We start from the raw sequence: 21,099 nt of genomic DNA on the forward strand, positions 1-21,099 counted from the left end.
TCAGTTCCATTTTCCCAAGCCTGAGTGGGCTCTTGACGGAGAAACATATTGATGATAGCCACCACTGGAGACCAACAATGGGAAAGATCACTCGAAAGCTAAATCAGTCAACTTTTACAACTTGACCGACGGGGAGGTTGCCGAATGGCATCCAATCACTCGACATTTCCATGCTCTTCTTGAAAAAATATACCAGTATTAAATTATTCAGAGTAGGCCTGTGCAAATTTCCGAGATTTTCGACTCCGCTCCGAATTCGACTCCGACAGAGTCGGAGTTCTCAGAATTCGGAGTCGGAGTCGGAGTTACTCCGACTCTCATAGTCAGAGTCGGAGTCGGAGTTCGGAGGCCTTGTTGACTCCGGATTCCGACTCCGAACTCCGACTATTTATACCTTATATATTATATATTGTATTATCAATATTACGTAGTCAAGTAGCTCAATGGTTGAGGCTCGGTTTTGTTTCTCCGGATCCTGTGTTCGAATCCCCTCATGCACCATTACACATTTTGCAACTTGTTTTTTAGGAAAACCTTAAACGACGCCGTTTTTAATAGGATATAAGTTCATCTCTAACCGGCTAACCCTACACAGTTCTGCTCCTCTCTTCCCAGTTCCCCCTCTAGCGCCTCCCCATCCAGCTCCTCGACCCATTTCCGAACAGGTGGAAGTAACAAGGGCTCGCTATTGCTCGCCAAGATGATCCCCAAGACAACGGGAACGAGGGCGAGGTAGACCTCGCCGGACTCCTTCTTGCACGTGATGAGAAAGGCGAATATGACTGTGAAGGGAGGTGTTGCCGCAGACAAATATGCCGATCGCCTGGTTAAACGACACGGGGAGGTAGCGGAGGGAGGTGCTGGAGTGGATGTGCTGGAGCGGGACTAGCTCGAGGACCAGTGATATTCTCTTTTACTTGCTTTTCGATTTGTACGCTTTTTGGCTTCTGAAGGAAGGGATTGGGAACGCGTTTCTTTGGTATTGGACCCAGCTCGTGATCGTGAAACCCACCGGTTAAATGACTCGAGATCCACGGCCACCGGCGAACCGTGAAATCGGATGTGGGCATTCCGACTCTGTCGAACTCCGACATCTCAACTCCGATTCCGAGAACTCCGATCGGAGTCGAACTCCGATTCCAATCGGAGTCGGAATCGGAGGTGGTTTTGACATCCGACTCCGTCGGAGTCGGAGCCCACCCCTAATTCAGAGTCACCTAATCAAAGTTGGATTAAAATATAATTAAGAAATTTATTCTTATAAATTTAACTAACTACTTTTTAACAATATCAAATAAAATACTCATCAAATCTATTACTATTATATTAAAATATTTATTTTAACATTTTTATTTATTTTAATTTTAATTGTAATTTGAATAAAAAGGATTTATTATTAGAAAATAACTTATTTTTTAATAAAGAATAAATATTTTAATTACTATTAAAATTAAAATAAATAAAAAAATCAAAATAGATATTTTAGCTCAATAATCATCTCTTTTGTTTTCATGGCTTGCTTTGTTGAGTAAATCAATTTGATGCCTTCGTCTTCTGCAGTTGACATACTTCACAGAGAGGGGAACAATATTTCTGTATGCGCGTGGAGGAGACTAAACTTTTAAGTATTCTCAATAATTTGAATTTTTTTTAAAAACTTGTGAATATTAATTTCTTAACATGATGGGCGTTAAAAGACATGTCAAAGTTACACGTGTTAGGACACCAATAAGTCTTGTAAAGCTTATTTACTTCTCTTTAAAATTTATTTTGATTTTGATGAAGTGACATCACTAAAATCTCAATTTTAAAACTTAATGTAATATATTTACAATTTGTATTGCATTAGCCGTCGGTCCAACATAACCAGGATTTTGGCAATCATTGTTGGATGTTGACATTTTCGATTGGATCAAACCCAGGATTTGGACTAAAACGGGAGGACTGGATGTTAAATCATGGCGCAGGTAAGAAATTTAACAAAGGAAAATCCTTTATCTATAAAAAAACAATTACACAAAAATAAAATCATAAATTGACGGATTTGATATAGTACATATTCTATAAGGTTACATCACTTTGTAGGTTTATTATGTATAATCTTTTTATGTCTCTAACACTACTCTTTAACAAAACAAGCGGAAAAAAAAATGAAAAAAAAAAAAATCCCCATTCCACATATAGGCCACCAAATAATCAAAACAGGACTGTTATAGTCAACAGATTTGGCCTTCAAATCACTTTGTAACCCAAAGCATTTCTCTGCCAATAAACATATACCTTAACTAGGAATGTTTTAATGGAGATGTTAAGGATGACATCTCCATGTGGGAAGACAAGGGAATGAGGTAGCACACCTCCTAGCTCAACATGCGAAATGGATAGAGGATACAAGTCAATGATGGCATTTTTATCCTGACCTTGTTCCTAACAGGGTGCTTATAGATTCTGAGATGTTGTAATTAGTAGGATCTGTTTGAAATTTTTCTGGAGCAGACTTTGTATTTTCCATACTTTTTCATCTATGAATGAATTCAGTCTATCAAAAACAAAAAAAAAAATATTGATAAATAATGCCAGTTATAGCTCAGGGGAAGAGAATGAAGAAAAAGTTGCACTCAATACAAAATGTCCATAACAAAAGAATAACTGTGTATATGATCTGGAGAACTGAACCCTTTGCATATGAATTCTATATATATATATATTGTTTATCTGCAACATATTTCTTTCGAAAATTTGCCACTAAACCATACAGAAACCTCACAAGAAACAAAAAAAGGGGAATTCACTACCTAGTTTCCCTTCTGCCATTGAGAAGGGAGAGAGGAGAACTTGAAAGTGAAGCAAAACTAGCATGCACATCTCTGGTCCTATTGAAAGAATAGGAGCTCATCCTGTCATAGGAAGAAGCTGCAAAGGAGTGTAGAAACTCCTCGAATCCTCCACATGACCCTTCCCTCCATTGTAATCCACCTGGCGTCCTCTAGTCCTCCGACATCTCAGCCACTGATGGAGCCACCAATTAAAGACAAGTGCTAGCAAATAAAAGAAATCGGCATGTTACTCCTTCAAATATGGTGAGTTTTTTTTACCAATGACAAAAATAATTTAGGGCAGGTTACCATTTACATATAAAGATAGTTACTCAGGTCCAAAGATTTGTCATCATCCTCTGAAAGAACAGAACAGAACAGTCAGTTACGACAGCAAATATATGTCGGTCAAAGAAAATGGAATAAGGAACAAATGTTGCTTCCCATTTACGGGTGAAAAAAAGTATAATTCTTTGTATCATAAATCTCCCCTTTCCATAGGGTTATTACCGCCTGACATAATCACAAATGAAATGTCAAGTTCTCCATGAACAAACGATGTAACTGCAATCTTCTAACTAGAGCAAACAATGTGTTCATGAAACTCTACTTCCTTCCGAACGAAGTCCATGTTGAATATCAATCATGCAACTGACCATAGTTCCATTGATGAAACATGGCAAAAAAAAAATTATGGCCAAAGTAGAATTGAACATGTTTTCTGTGACAAAACATTCATGTCTGTATAATACCAGGAAAAAGAAGACTGCAACAACGAGCAAATTATGAAAACTTGGGAATCAATCAGGTGAATATGGTGATGCAACAATGACAACATTATAAAGGCAAGTGGAGAAAGAAACCACTTGATCGGGTGCATCTTAAGAAGGTAACTATATCTTCTTTTTTATTTTTTAGAAAAGAGGTCAATATCCTTTAAATTTTATTAGGTTCGGTTCGGTTATACAAAATTCTCATTTAAACTCAAAATTCTCATATCATCATTACAACTTTTCTAAATTTCCATACAAAAGATAATAAATGATTCATTTTTTTCTTAACTTTTTCAAATCCCAAAACAACAATAATCATCTTAAAACTCAAAATTTTCATCTCAAAATTCTCAAGTGGTCAAACCGAACCATAATCAAGCCTCACATATATGGTAGAACCGTGGAGGAAACCTTAGTAGCATGCCCCGTAACAAGGTAACATTAGCTTATTTGGCGGACAAGCCACTTGACAGTTGTTCTCATTTCTCAAAGAACTCAGTAGCAGCTTCATTCATTTATTTAGCTTGACATGTACAAGGTACCCTATTTTCTTTAGAAAGAAATGACCATCAAGTATAAAGAAGAAAAAACACATAAAAAATGGAAAAGAAAGGTTATTACTGATCCTGATAGAGATATTCCATAGTGCCACAGGATACCCATGTTCAAGGTGACGTTGTACATACTAACTCACCGAGCTTGACCTTCTTGTATTCGTATCTTAACGATTCACATGGAAGACCTCAAGTCTTCTATCAAGTATGGATTATCATGACATTCCGAATATGTTAAAGTGTTACCATATCTTAGAAGTGGTGCCTATGTTATTATGCGTTACATCGATTAGCCAACTAATCATATTCGACCATTTATGCAGCAGGGTCTCTAGTTAGAAATCAGTAGTCATATTTACAGGAGGAATCCAAAAGGATATTAGAAAAACACCAAGATTATTAACCTGTCCAACTCTCCAAAGTGTGCATGCTGGAGCCTGGAGGTGATGTCTGTCCAGAATTTGCACCTTTCACAAGCAGCAAATACCTATGTACCAAAAGAAAAGGGAAAATTTGCAAGCCGAATTTGCAGAGATCACATCAATGGAAGTGCATGAATGACGCTCTCCAGTACCATGAATAGTTCCACTGTGAAAGAAATCCATACAAGTTTGAATATCCTCTGAACCTAAATTTTAGTGAGGAAACAAGCTGAAAATAGAAAAAGAAAAAGCAAAGCCCTATCGCTGGCTCTGAAGGTTGTTCTGATGCAACTTTGAAGGAAAACGAAATACCTACCTGAAACATGAGAAGGTGCACAGCTCTCCACCGTTCTTGCCGGAATTTTTATGATTGATGATCCTATCCCAAGTCCAAAATGAAATCTAACAAAATGTGAAGGCCGGTGATGAGAGAAAGATCACAGGATAGAGCACGCATAGCGTATGCAAGTCGTTTTAAGTTGTGGAAAAAAATCATGGAACATAGTGCTACTGATTCTTCATATGGTAGAAATAAAAATCAATACTTTGAACTTACATGACGAATTTTATCAACCCAATAATATACTTTAGTTGCCGACCATGAGAGAAAGCCCCAACCAGCCAAAGAGAGCCATGTCCACTAATACAAATTGATCCCCATATTGCAAAACCTCAAAAAAAGCCACTATATTTTAGTTCCACAATTCTATCTAAGATCTTGCACAAAAGGGCATGATCTACGTTCTCAAACAAAAGCTTTCGGAATCAGCGACCTCCGGATAGAACTGATTCTGCAACAAAAGAGGAACGAACAGCTGCATTGTCCAGAGAAGCCTGATATGCCAAGTAAAAATCATCGAGAGTTTCTCAATGTGCAAAAGCTAAGCTGCTGGCACAAAACTCTGGAGGAGTAACATCGCCCTCCAAGTACTGCACAATTTGGCGCATGCTAGGCCTAGCCACGGGTGCCCAATGAGAGCATAACAGCCCAAGTTTCAATACCAGCTCTACTTCCTCTGCCACATACTCTTCCCCCAAATTTGGATCCCTTGCCTCAAGAATATCGCCTCGTTTCCAATGAAAAAATACCCAATTAACTGAAAGCACATCCTCCGTTGGCCTACTTTGATCTATTGGTCTTCTTCCACAAGCAACCTCAAGCAAAAAGGCCCCAAAAGCAACACATCAGTGCTTGTTGTGGCCTTGCCGCCTCTAAAATTTTCCGGTGCAAGATACCCCTGCCAGATGGGTAGTCTGAGGATCTGTTCCATGGTCATATAATCTTGCAAGACCGAAGTCTCCTAATCTACCATTCAGCTCACCATCGAGCAAGACATTACTGGCCTTCACATCTCTGTGAACAACTACTTGCTCCCATTGTTCGTGTAGATAAAACAGCCCCGTTGCAACACCTTTTACCACTCGAAATCTCTGGCTCCAGCAAAGGGTGACTTTTGGTTGGCCAAATAGTTACTTGTCCAGGCTTCCATTGGGCATGTATTAGTACACCAAAAACAGCTCTTCCTTGCGCCGGCAATAGCCCAATAGCGGAACTAAATTCCTGTGGCGAAGCCGACCAAGGCTCACAATTTCTGCTACAAATTCTCTCATGCCCTGCCTTGATTCATGGGAAACCCTTTTCACTGCAATCTGAATTTTTGAAGTAGGTAGTACCCCTCTATATACTCTACCAAATCCACCACTTCCCAATAGCTCTTTTTCCCTAAATCCACCTGTGGCGATATAAAGATCTTTGTATGTGAATCTGTGAGCACCATAGTCAAGCTCCCAATCTTCTCGCAATTCTGCAAACTGCCTCTTCCTTCGTACGACAGAAAATAAACTTGAAATTGCTCCCACGGCTAAACTAACTATAATCACGGGCAACCCAATTGTAAAAAACTTTGATCTCTTTTTATCTCCTGACTGAGGAACAGTGAGAAGTGTGGAGACGGGAAGCCGAGAGCGATCAAGTTTTGGAGCCTGGCCATTGATTCTAAAGCTCCATCCCACAATATATTGCTTTGCAACCAGTACTCCATTTGACGCGGAGAAGCCAATATACATGTTCTTGTAAAATTTTGGTGAAAGATCAGTGTCTAAAGACAACAGCGGCTTTTTGGGTTTTGTGGCATTAATTGGAGCTAAAGTAACAGTCATTTGCTTCTCGACACCATCATATTCCATCCAAATTTGCATTTGGTGGCCACCCACAAGTTCTAAAGAACTCCCCACTCCACTATTGTCGTCAATGTAATACTCTACTGGAGCAGATATATTGGATGTCAACCCATTTATATCAATCCCAACATGGTTATTATTGATGTCTTCAAACTCCGGGTTCTTGAATGTATCGAGCTCTATGGCAACCACATGATTACTGGGATTACCATTATTGGTATAATTGAAAAGGCCAAGGTTGTGGCCAAAAGATCCTCCTGGTAGACCACTTGTTGGAGCAATCACTAAAGCAATCCCATCACCGCCTCGAATGGGAGAGTCAGGATTAGGAATGATGGCAAAGACAAAAGTGGAGGAGAAGGATAAAGCATTTCCATTTGAAGAGTTCTTGAGGATGATTGGACTTGGATAGAAAGCATGACCAGTTTGGAACATGGTCGTATTGGTGAGCTCCAAAAGACCATCAGAAGTTATTTTGGCCATGCCATCTAGGCTTAGATTCGCCGATCTAAACCCATGGTAGCTGAAGCTGGTATCTTGAGAGGCTGCTAAACTAAGTATCAGTATAAGCGGCAGCGCTATTATTCGGTTGGGAGACATGGCCATATTTTGGATGCACCTCTCTCCTGATCTCACTCTAATTTCTCAGTCCCATTTTCACAAGCTTGACAGAGGAACATATTGATGCAAGCCGCTATTGGAGACCAACAATGGGCTAGATCACTCGAAAGTCTGCAACTTTTGCAAAAGTTGGTCACACAGTTTTGCAACTTGGAGTCGGCTATTTGATTGTACAGTTGAGAAGAGAGAGAATAAAATGTTTTGTAAAAAGTTAAATAAAATATTATTATAATATTATTTTTTAATATTAATTTTATTTTTAAATTTAAAAAAATTGAATTATTTATTATATTTTATATAAAAATTTAAAAAAAATTATAATGATGAGATGAGATAGTTTATATTTAAATAAAAATATACTTAATTTCTCGATTCTATTTTCTCAAGATTGAGTGGCCGACAAAGAAATATATTGATGATAGCCGTCATTAGAGACTAATAATGGGAAAGATCACTCGAAAGTGGCCCGCTTGATTAATCAAAACTAAAAATTTCATCTTTTTTTATCTCAACTTATCATTATAACTTTTTTAAATCTCAGTATAAAATATAAGAAACAATCTAAGTTTTTTAAATTCTAATACAAAATTAATATTAAAAAATTATATTATAATAATATTTTATTCATTAGTATAAATTTCATCTCATCCCATCCCATTTTATTTTATCTGTATAACCAAACAGGATAAATTATTAACTTTTGCAACTTGACCAACGGGAAGGTTGCCACTCCACATTTCTATACTCTTCTTAAAAAAATAGAAAAATATAGTTACAAGCACAATTGTGTATTAATTTATGCACCAATATAATGTGATTGGTTAAAAATTAGATTTAATTAAAAACGGTGTTAATTTAAATTTTAAGTATGAATGAATTAATATTGATACACAGATTAGTATGCGAATGTGCTTGTATATAACAAAACTCTAAAAAATATTCCACCATTAAATTACAGTTCTTCTAACTACAAGTTGCGTACCGATTGTGAACCGAAAGTGACATAGCAGGGCATTTGTGTAGTTAGCCAGAAGAAGAAGAAGAAGAAGAAGAAGGAGAAGAAGAAACAAAATATGAAGAAATAACTCAGCTGCCTTCCCTCCGTCTCCCTCCCCCAAATCCCAGCCTATTTTCGCTATTTTAATCTACGCTGCCGATTGGCCGATCTCCTCGGCGACCCACTCCTAAGCAAGCCTCTTATCTATTCCATTTGGAGCGGCGGCCACAAGGATAGGGCAGTGTACCCAACATGCAAGCGGATTTACAGAAAGATGCTTTATTTCTGTAACAATCTACAGCACATTACTTTTTCTATTAATTTCGCTTTATTTATCTTTAATATAATTTTTTAAAAATATTTAATTTAATTTAAATTATGAATTTTCAGTAATAATAAAAAATAACTTCAAATTAAACGTGGTGTAAAAATATAAATATACATTTATAATATAGATATGAAGTCAGTAAAGCTGAGGCTTAGACTTATGGACAGAAAATATCATAAAAAAATAAAAACAATTATCATTATTTTTTTAAAAGTAATGGGAGTTGAAGGAATGGCAGAGAGTAGAAATATAAAAAGAAATTGGACTCCGATCGAGTAGGGTGGAATTAATAGACTACAAGCAAGGTTGTTTAGTTGACCAAACTTCTCCATTTTTCCAGAAATTCCAGCCGACTTGAGAATGTTACAAATCTTTTTGAAAAAGTGGTCACATTCTTGTTTCAATTTCACTGAGCAAATTGTTTAGATCATGTCATTTCCCATCGTTTGACTATTTCAACATTAGGACGGGAGAAAGCTGATACCTTTAATAATTTGGTAAGGTAAACATGGCACTCAATGAAATGATATTTATATTTATATTTATAAATTACATAAGTTCCGTGCAATAACTATAATATAGATAAAAAAAAATAATATATTTTGAGAATATAATATAAATAATTTACTTTAATTTTTTTATTAATTTAAATGTTTGAATTTATATTATATCAATACTAAAATGGACGGTGCTTCTATATCCGAAAGGAGTGACTGATAATACGTTTGTCTGATTATTTGAATTTTCATGTTTTTTTTTTATTAATATTAAAAAATATAACACATAAATACACTATCGGCCGTCAATGTCTCGGAGTCTCGAACACTCCATTAGCATATTTCTATTGAAAATGATATTAGGGTAGACATTGGAAATCGAAGACATGAAATTCTCTTATATTGCTTGTCATCTAGCAGACGTGACAGACGAAGCCAATCCATTTATTTTTTATTCCATTTAGTGCGTTAGTCTTCAGCGTATATATATACTTCAGTTCCTTGTTGGAACATGACATGAAGGGTAGCATTGAAAACAGTAGAAATAATCAGAACATCTCTAAGCATATCTTAAGACTTCGCCTCTAAATATGATTGCAGTTGAATCACAAATTATGCATTAAAAATAAATTAGAGATACAAGAGGAGGAGTGAGGTGCCCTTGTATTAAAAAATCTCATTACAGGTATAAGGGTGGGTGCTCACGAAGAAGATGAGAAAAAAATAATTAAAATATAAGTGCAATAAATCATAAGTTTGGGATCATGTTACCCGGTTTAGTCGGTGGACCATCCGAATGGCTATGTTTAGTTATTAAAGTGATTGCAGCCTATCTCAAATCAATTATCGATAGAATTTAATACACTTTAACTTTTTCTAAATCATATCAATTTATTTTGTACAGTCAAACACATATATCATATTTATTTACATTTAAATATATCTTAATGGAACCTATAAAATACTATTATTTAGATATTAACTTAGATCATCTGAGCTCATTTCAGCATCCAAATATAGCCCCAATTGCTGTGATTGTCTATTTTGGCACATTTTATTGAAGATCTCTACCTCTACTACCACAAGATTCTCATTTAGTGGGAGTATGAAAGCAGCAGGACAACTAAAGACATAACAACCTGGCAGCACCCAAGGAACACCAGTAGTTATACCGACGTGTGTAGCTTACCTGCTAGTAGAATTTGGATGGACTTGGGCATATCTTGAAGCTCTGAGAGCGAAGCATTCAACAACATCGCACATGTAGTCATTGGAATCGTGCATTCGTGGCGGCGCAGAGGACTTATAATGACTCTAATTCTTGGTTCATATTATAGATTAGCGTTTGGGGGAGTGTTGTAGTGTGTTAGGCATGTAATACTACTAGGGACAACCGTTCCGTATCCTCGGTGTAGCCTCGCAGCTAACGATATTATATTTTTTTTAAAAAAAAGAAGCAAAACAAAACAAAACGCAGGGGAAGAAAATTCATTTTGAAGAAAGATTTCATCTGGGAAGCTCAAAACGCCGGGAGGAGGAAAACCGCGGCAGGGTAGAGAGGTGGGTCTTCCTCCATCTGCTGGAGATCTTCTAGGCCTTCATCCATCGTTGGGTCTTCATCTGCATTTTTCTGAGTCTTCATCTGGGTCTTCATCGACTAAACTTCTGGGTCTTCATCGGCTAGACTTCTGGGTCTTCATCCATCGATAGGTCCACATCTCCATCGGCTGAACTTTTGGGTAAGACAAGATTTTCTTTTGAGAATATAATATCTGCATTTGAAATGGGTTTTTTCCTCATAATCTGACTGACTTAATTAGCAGAAATTGCTTGCACGTTATCTCTTCCCTTGAGTGAAGTACTACTACCTTGGATGTCAAAATATGCCCCCAAACACATCATATAAATATCACAAGGAAACTGCTCCTGTCGGTGTCCACTTTGACCTATCATGACCTCTGGGACCACTTGATTGTATTGATCTACTATGTTTACTACCTTTCAATATATATATATATATCATAAGGAAACCTGTCGGTTTCCACTTTGGCCTATCATGACCTTTGGGACTACCTAATTGTATTGATCTACTATGTTCACTACCTTAAACAATATATATATATATATATCACAAGGAAACCTGTCGGTTTCCACTTTGGCCTATCTGCTATGTTTACTTATGTCTTATGTTTACTAACTTTCAAAAAAGAGGAAAAAAAAAAAAACAATATTTAGTTGGATATGCTAGGAGATATGGATTATTTATATATATAGTAGTAGTAATAATAATAATATAGGCAGTTTTAAGAGTTTCACTTACACAATCTCATATTAGTAAAAGTTTATGATCATATAAATTTGTGCCAAAACAAATTTGGTAGATATATGTGGAAGATAATACTGGCAACAGTGTTTTTAAAACATTTTGCAAAAAGTTAAAAATTTTTATAAGATTGTGGAACAGAAGACCAAATTTGGTAGATATAGAGATTCCCAATTTTTATGGCTTCACCTTGCTTAGTCTTATAGAGTTTAGAAACTCTTATTTTGCCACCAATTATTCTATCTTTAATGGAGATATTTAAAAAATATATTGACAATGCATTTGTCTCCTTCTCAACATGGGCAATGAGAAAGAACAGCCAACTAGTCCAAACATTCCAAATTACATGCCTGGTTATTGTGGACCAGTGCCTATGTGGTCACCGGCTTTTCTTCCATATCTAATTGGCAACTAATATCTAATCAACATACAGGTGTTGATAACATGTTATAATTTATTTTAATAAGTTGGCTGCTTTGCACCTATAAAAAAAAGAACATTACGTTTTTGAAAGAGTTTAATTGCAGACTTTTTGTGTTTTTTATAAAATGCTGATTACCCATTTCAACATGGCATGAAACCTCCAACTCCTATCAACAATTCAAGCTCCACTACATGCAGAGTAGTTGGTTCAGAGGATAATAGACTTGATGGTGGGGAAACTGAAGTGCCATGTGGATCTCCTAGAGTTGAAGCAAACACTTTTGAGCTTAGACCAAATCCTACGGAAACTGATGATGGCAGTGTCGGGACATCTTTGAATGTCCAAGTGGATGATGATGATACGACTGAGGAGCCAAAATTGGGTATGGAGTTTAATTCCATTGAATATTTAATGAGTTATTATAAATAATATTGTAAGAAATGCATATTTGAGGTGATGACAAATGGGTTGAGAGAGGAGAAGATGAGTCTGCTAGATATGTCACCCTTGCTTGTGCCCGAGGTGGGAAGGCCTGGAATAGGACATTAAATGTTGCCAACCCATGCCCGATAGGAAAGACAGAATGTAAGGCAAAGATTAATGCCTTAAGGCAAGATGGAGTGTTTCGGCTGACGACAACACATAATATCCATAACCACGGTCTTGATCCAAAGAAATCTCACTTCTTCCGATTTAATAGAGAAATTAGTGATGCCGTAAAAAGGGTCCTAGATACAAATGATTTGACTGGGATCCGAACAAATAAGAGTTACGGATCTCTTGTTGTTGGCGCTAGTGGAAACAAGAACCTCCCATTTTTGGATAAGGATTGTCGTAATTATATTGACAAGGCAAGACATCTATGACTTGGTGTAGGTGGTGCTGGAGCGCTTCGAGAATACTTTTTACAGATGCAATACAAAAATCTTGGGTTGTTTTATATGATGGATATAGATGATGAAGGGATGTTAAATAATGTCTTCTGGGTAGACCCCCATAGTAGAGCAGCTTACCAATATTTTGGTAATGTGGTCACATTCAACATCACATACCTAACAAATCAATATGGGATGCCATTTGCATCATTTGTTGGTATAAACCACCGTGAGCAGTTCATTTTTTTGGGAGCATGCTTGATTTCCAGTGAGGACACCGAGACCGTTGCGTGGTTATTTGAGACATGGTTGCAATGCATGGATAGTATTGCTCCAAAAACTATTATCACTGATCAGGATAGAGCGATGAAAAATGCAATCGCAATTGTTTTCCTAAAAACCTGGCATAGATTTTGTCTTTGGCATAAATTGAAAAAAGTCTCCGAGAAGCTTGGCTCATATGGTTCCTACAAAACTGGGATGAAAAATATATTGATGAAATGTGTATATGACTCCCAAAGTGTTGATGAGTTTGAGAAATGTTGGGATTAATTGCTTACCACTTACAACTTGCATGAGAATGAGTAGTTGCAAAGCCTATACGTTGAGCGTGAACATTAGGCACCGGCATTTTTAAAAGATTGTTTTTGGCCTATAACGAGTACAACGCAGTGAAGCAAGAGCATTAATGCATTTTTTGATAGTTATGTTCATTCTAGGACAAACTTGAAGGAGTTTGTAGACCAGTTTGACAACATGTTAAAAAAAAAAGACTGAGAATGAAAATCTTGTGGACTTCAAGTCATTTAATGTCACAATCCCCTGCATATCTAGATTTCCGATTGAAAAGAGGTTCCAAAAGTTGTACACGAATGCTAAATTCAAAGAAGTTCAGCAGCAAGTCAACAACATCATTTACTTGAAGCCAAATTTACATAAAAGTGATGGTGCGGTGAAGATATATTTGATAAACGATGAAGTTTGTTTGGAAGAGTTCACTAATCTGGTTACACATTTTATGGACTTAGTGAGGAAAATGCAGTTGCAAAGTACTCTTATGGATTATTTGAAATGAGGAGGATAATGTGTCGGCACATTTTGGCCTTATTCAGGTATAACGATATTAAATTTTTGTCAGAAATGTACATTTTAGATCTATGGAGGAAGGATATTAAAAGGCGATACACATTAATCCATAGTAAATATGATGTAGGGGAACAACGTGCAGATTCTAATAGATATTCAAGTCTTTTAAATATTTTTTATTGGATGATTACTGATTACGTCCAAAGAATAATGCGGCAGTTGTAGCTCAGGCTTGGGGTGTCGATTCCACAAGAAGACAAATTAAAAGAATAACAAAAGCAACTAAGAAACTAAAGAAAAATATTAAATAAGTAATTGACAACAAAAATTAATTTTAAATGTAAATTAAAGTGAAGTAAAGTGATTAACGAAAAAAGTACTCAATTAAGAATTCAATTCCCGAAATTCTCAATCGGAAGGTATAGATTTATAAACCAAAATTAAATCAAATGCAACTCTTTGAAAAATCATTTACCACTTTTAAAATATGTAAATTACTATTCCTATTGAGAAAAATTCAATAACGGCAATATACTTAGGGAGCGATATTGCAGCAAAAAACTAAATCAATATAGATAAATAATTGATCCAAATATAATCAAAGAACTAATCAATTCAATAGAAAAAGCATGAATGAATCCATAAATAGAATAAATTATATGATTATTCGGAGAATAAAACATCAACGATGAATTGAGAACGATAAAACAAAAGAGTTTTACTAATTGAAGATCAAATACATAAATTAAAAATATCATCTAATGTGCAAGTTCATCTCTAACCCTACTTAAAAATTTAGTTACCCATAAATATACTGGACAACAAAAATCTCCAGAGAAAACTGAAGTGAGCGGTGATCATGGAAGTGATTTTCTCCTCTCTTCAGATCTGCCTCTTGTACCTCCCCCTCCTCTCTAATTCGTGCTAATGATATGCTTATATAGAGTAGGAAAGAAACCCTAATGTCCACTTAATTTCCGCATAAAACAATTGCCTAAATTTTAGGACTTATCTTAGAAGCCACGTACGCCATTCAGGAGTTTAAATTTGGAAATCCTTATTAGAGATAAAGTTATAGCCCTTTAAGATAACTTTCTAATGCATCAAGTATGTCCAGACTGTCTCCTAGCGAATTTCAGACTTAGACTTCTTGTGGTTTTATTTTGTGATTTTTTTTTTCTTTTTCTTTTCTTCCAAATTTCTCTCAAACCCCATGAATGTCCTCTTTTGAATTTGACTGAGCTTGACTTGCTCTTTTATAAAGTCTGAAATTAAACATAAAAAACTGTTTAGGAGTATCCCAACGTAAATAGAAACTCAATTTAAGAACATATTAATTCTTATGATTTATATTCATATTTTAGTATTTTAGTCCAATAATAAGGTATTTAGAGGGCACTTTCGCACACTCATCACACCCCCCAACTTATTCATTGTTAGTCCCTAGCAATTTTCATGTCAAAACAACTAAAGAATCACACATAAAGACTATTAAGTCACACTTTCCAGATTCATATATCAAAACAATCTAAAGAATCTAATAACCCATCAAGATCAATCCACCAATAGCAATCCACAGAATGTGTGTGTATTCTCCAAGCCATAATCATCTTACCACTTACTTTGATACATGCAACATAAAAAACGCCTCAAGCAAAATGTTCAACTCTATAACTCATGGGTATAATAGTGTTTTGTGTAAGAGCTCTTTCTATGAAGTTGACAATGAGTGTACACACACTCTCATGGAAAATTAGGCAATTATGTACAAGCAACAAACAAACATTGATCTTATGATAGGAACATTAACAAATTAGACTTCCACCAATCTTTCTAATAGCTTACTTAGGATCAGAACGGTAAACACAAAAGGTTGTAATGTAGCTTGGGTTTGGGGCTATATGAAAAAAAATGATGAAAGGGATTCAAAAACTTCTAAGTACATACAAAGGAAATTTTATTAAATATCTCATAGACCACACTTCTCACTTGATGTACTCTTGAACTTTTCAGATCATCAAATAATAATACTTTTCCTTCTTCTTCCTCTTCTCTTTTTTTTTTTCCTTCTTTTTTTCAACAATTTGATGGACGAACACATGTCACTTTTGTATTCTTTCCATTTCTATCAACCTTTTTTTTTCTTTTTCAGAGCTCACTCAATTGAACATTTTGCAACTTGTACTCTTTTCTTTTTTTCTACCATCTTCTTCTTCTTCTTTTTAATTGAAAATGATAAAATAAAAGAAAGATAATGTAAATTCCACACCTAGTATATACTTAGAAGTAAAAAGGGTAAGAAAATCAGTGTATAGGTTATACTCCAATGTGGAGAGGCATGGATGATATGGGCATATGAAAAGAAAAGGTTACATGTGTTTATTGGCTCAAAGTTGGCTACTAGGGGTCTATGATGGAAAGAGATAGCTTAAAATGCTCAAACGTTAATCCTAAGTTGACCTTCGTCATATCCCAAGTATATCCACCATCGTACCACAAACCATGTAATGATATTCTCAAAATAAGTGCCCAATTCAACAGATTAATAAACGTTTATCACAATTTACTGCATTTGTATGCTCTCAATCCTCTCCAAACTCACATGAATACTTAAGCAAAAGAGTTCTCTAGTTACATGTGTCAAACCATCATCTTACCACGAAACTTGGATAAGTGCATTAAGGGTTATGTGAATGCTTAAGCAAAAATGATTATGGTGGGTTTGGTGAATTCACGAAGATGGTTATGAATAAGAATGAGTACATATGTGAAAATGATACACATGTAATGCAAATTAAAAAAATTGACACATTAAAATATGTCACAAAGTTCCAACATGCATTTTAAATACTGAATTTGCACCACCACCCCCCAACTTAAATAGAACATTGTCCTCAATGTTTAAGAATCAAAACTGAATGAGGAGTAACTGAAAATGGTAGAATACACCTGATGAGTGACGATGGTAGCTCGTTAAGCACCAAAGATGGTAACCTGAAATGACGAAATGAAATTATCCTGCAACAAAAAACAACAGCAAACAAAAAGGAAAAGAAAGAAAATAAGAGAAAACAAAAATAAAACAAAGCAAAACAAAATAAATAAAGAAAAACATACTTGGGTGGTGTGGTCAAGGTTGATAGGCTGGATCCACAAGTGGAATGTCTTCAACTTCTAGAACTTGCCTATCAATTAATACTTTAAGGCGTTGACCATTTACTTTAAAATTTTGACCATCCTTAAGATCTTCTATTTCTATCGCCCAATTTTTAAAAATATTTTTCACTACAAATGGGCCAGTCCACCTAAACTGAAGTTTTCCTTGGTGCTTGTGAAATCTCAAATCATATTCGGTCATTAGGTTCAAACCTCTTTCTAAGAATATTTTTATCATGAAACGTTTTCATTTTAACGTTATAGACTTTAGACTTAGACAAATGTTTCAATTTAACTCTTGGTGCTTTCATACTTACAAGAATCTATTTTTCACCTTTGTTAAGCAACTCCTCAAATTTCTGTTGTCAAGTCTGTGTGCCATAATCCTGAATTTCATAAAAAACAACACAAATATCAATAACATTAGATGAATCACTAATAGTATCAAACTCAGAATTCACAAGGAAATATTCAAGGGGATCAAAATCATGAGTTGTGTGAACTCCCTTGTCTATGAGTGCGTCAATCAAGTACGTTTGGTGGCACTCGTCATCTGTTGGCTGTTTATCAATATGGAAAATGTTGACCTACATGGTCATGTTTCCAAAAAATAGCTTCATCAACCCATTCCTGCAATTTATAAGTGTATTAGTCGTAGCAAGGAAAGGTCTACTTAATATGAGAGGAATCTTAGAGTTAGACTCAACAATTGATTGAGTGTCCCAAATTAAGAAATCAACAGGATAATAAAACTTGTCAATTTGGATCAAAACATCCTCAACTATCTCTCTTGGTTTCTTAACTGAACAATCAGCCAACTGAAGCACAATAGAGGTAAGCTTAATTTCACCCAAACCAAGCTACAAATAAATGGAATAAGGCATCAAATTAACACTAGCTCCTAAATCTAGCAAGTCTTGTATAAACTCATGATTCCCAATACTACATGTAATCATTGGACAACTAGGATCCTCATACTTAGGAGGAATTCGCTGCTCAATTGGAGCACTAACTTGCTCTGTCAGAAATATTGTTTTCTTAATATGGTGCTTCCTCTTAACTATACACAAATCTTTAAGAACTTTTGCATAAGTGGGAACTTGTTTAATAACATGCAAAAGAGGAAGGTTAATCTTTACCTGCCTGAGGTTCTCCAAGATTTCATTGCTAGAATCCAAAGTTCGCATATTAGAAGCTTGAGGAAATGGTACCTCAATTGGACTTTTGATTACCTCGGCTTCTTTAGGGAACTCGATACTATCACTACTTTGTTCCTCTTCAACATCCTCTGCCTTATCAGTTGTCGGGATGTGTAAGGACTTACCACTTCTTGTCACAATGGCATTAACCTCTTTCAAACTTTTTTGTGCCATATGTTGACCTTGGGGTGCAGATTGAGCTTGATAAGGAAACTTGCCACGCTCATTCATACTCAAGGAGCTCATTATCTTGGATATATGACTCTTTATCTCTTTGTTTTCTTCAACAACCTGCATAATCAAAGATTCAAACTTTTGATTAGTTTTACTCTGTGCCTCAATAAAAGCATGCAAAATGTCTTCTAAAGGACTCCTAGAAGATGAAGGTGCATGATATGGTGCAAGATATGATCTAGGGGGTTGTGCAAGTAGCTGGTTTTCAGATTTCCAGCTAAAATTGGGGTGATTACGCCACCCCAGATTATAGCTATCAGAGAAAGGTGTAAAAGGCTTCTTGTACATACCTAAGGCATTACATTGTTCCTCATACATCCATCTCATCTCAACAAATGTGGGATACTCTTGGGCAAGGTGATCTACCCCGCCACACATAAAACAAGATCCAAAAGACTTTGCATGATTAGCCATGTGTGTTGGCTTTAAGTCTTGATTCTTCAACACCTCTAGCTCCCTAATGAGCATCTCAACCTTAGCCTTTAGGTTATCATCTTCCCTAAGATGGTAAATTCCACCACCATTTAGGTTTCCTGCAGGTCATGACCTATTTGTGCTCTCAGTAGCACTAGGTCCAGTCCAAGTGTGAGTTTTTTCAGCAAGCTCATTGAGGTATTCTATGGCCTTATCATGATCTTTCTGTAAGAACTCACCATTACACACCATCTTCACAAATTGATGCTCTGTTATGATGTGGAAGGCTATTCATAACTGTTTGAATATTGATGAAAAGATTAGAACTCCTGGTATCCCGATGGTTTCAAAATGTAATTATTGTTCCATGGGTCACTCTAAAGACTTGAATCATGTGCTTTGCAATGGTGATTTTGCTCGAAAAATTTGGTACTTGGCTGCAGTCCACTTAGATGTGCATATGGGTGTATTTGATACTTTGAATGAACAAATTAATTTTTGGTTTCGTCTTGCGGGTAAGTCTTCTTAGATTCGTCTTATTTTTGGTCTTCTCCCCTCTATTGTGTCTTGGAAGCTTTAGGATTGGCATTGCACAGCTCGGTATGAGAATAAGGTTGACACAGTTGAGTCGGTGTGGAAAGTTATTACTTTTTGGATCCTTTGTATGTTGCAATTGATTATGAAAGTTACTCATATTTTGAATCATGATGTTGCCATATTAAATAGATTGGATATTCCGATTTTATTGCCTAGGCCTAAGAAGGTTCAAGTGGTGAGATAGTTGAAACCTAGGCATTATTTGGTGAAGCTAAACTCAGATGGTAGTAGTTTGGGAAATCCTGGGCAGGCTAGTGCTGGGGGTGTCATTCGTGATAATTGTGGTAGACTCTGCATGGCTTATTCTGTTCATCTAGGCATAGGATCTAATAATTTTGCTGAGTTGATGAGTCTCTTGGAGGGGGTCCGAAGGTGTCACCAGATGGGTTTTTATAAGGTGGATATTGAATCAGACTCTCAAATTTTAGTCAACTGGATTATTAAAGGTGAATGTAATATTTGGTATCTGGAAGATTATTGGGACAAATTATTTAACTATCTTGCCTGTATGGATTACAGTGTGTGTCATGTTTATCGTGAAGGAAATTGTGTGGGTAATTTTCTTGCTAAGTAGGGTGCCAGGAAACACAATAAGGATTGGTCTGCTGACGGTGACTTGCCTAGCCATTTACAAGGTCTTCTTTGAATGGACAGACTTGGTTTTACGTATTTGTGGACTTCCTAAGCTATCCTGGGTATGCTTTTGTTTTGGTATGTATCTAGTTTTGATACTTCACTTGTCTTGGTTTTGGCTATCTTTGTTTTGCAGGGTTTTGTTTTCTGGTGAGGTCTTGTTTTAGGGTTTGTTTTATGGTATGGGTGGGATCTTTGTATTATGTGTGGAGTTTGTAGTTTGTCTACGTTCCATAAGTTTTGACGCTTGGGTTTGGTCTTCTTGGTTTATTTTGTAACCCCCAGGTGTCTTTTTTGTAACCACGGTTTTCTTCCGCTACAAGTGAGGGCTATCAATAAAATTGAGGTACTGTCCTCTTCTTAAAAAAATAAAATAAATAAATGCTTCTAAAACAGGTTAAGCAATCACTATATGAATGTTAAGGTAGTATCATTCAAGATGTTCTAGCAATTTGAAAATTCATCCACGATCTCATCACATATCAACAGAGTTGGGTTCTCATCATTGGGCAACAAAATCACAAATACAATCTCATTAATGGGCAAAAACAATTGCAGAGAAAATTCACAATTTATTGTCTGAAATCCTAACTGTTCATAATGAGAGAACCCAATACGATCTCGCCAACGTTAAGAAAATACGAGAAATCGAAAGAAAATCATGACCCGTCCATGGAGATCTGAAAGTGGCTCTTGTTCTTGTCTTCTTTCCTCTTCAAAAGAAATACAAGAAATTTGAAAGAAAATACCAGAAATAAAGTAAATATTTCTCTTGTTTTCTTTCCTCTTTGGAAGAAGTCTTTCATGGGTGAGCTCGGAAAGTGAAAGGGGAAGAAGTCTTTCGTGGGTGAGCTCTGAAAGTGAAAGGGATGGTTTTGTTTGTGCACATTTGAAAGTGAAAAGGGGTTGTTGTATATGAGGGCAAAATAGAATTTTCATAATGTTGAGATGGAGGGTGTGCATTTCATG

At 36.0% G+C, this 21,099-nt stretch overlaps 1 protein-coding gene and 1 pseudogene across 1 annotated transcript; one reads left to right on the top strand and one right to left on the bottom strand.

The window, feature by feature from the left end:
- Nucleotides 1-2,471: 2,471 nt before the first annotated feature.
- On the bottom strand, nt 2,472-7,506 carry LOC122278153 (annotated as a pseudogene).
- A 4,580-nt stretch (nt 7,507-12,086) lies between these two features.
- On the top strand, nt 12,087-13,363 carry LOC122278682 (protein FAR1-RELATED SEQUENCE 5-like). The gene is made up of 3 exons (XM_043088866.1): nt 12,087-12,318; nt 12,390-12,770; nt 12,813-13,363. Exons 1-3 carry the CDS (start codon nt 12,087-12,089, stop codon nt 13,361-13,363), a joined length of 1,164 nt encoding a protein of 387 aa, XP_042944800.1.
- Nucleotides 13,364-21,099: the final 7,736 nt, after the last annotated feature.

The sequence above is a fragment of the Carya illinoinensis genome, chromosome 10 (assembly GCF_018687715.1).
Source record: "Carya illinoinensis cultivar Pawnee chromosome 10, C.illinoinensisPawnee_v1, whole genome shotgun sequence".
NCBI classification, from domain to species: domain Eukaryota; kingdom Viridiplantae; phylum Streptophyta; class Magnoliopsida; order Fagales; family Juglandaceae; genus Carya; species Carya illinoinensis.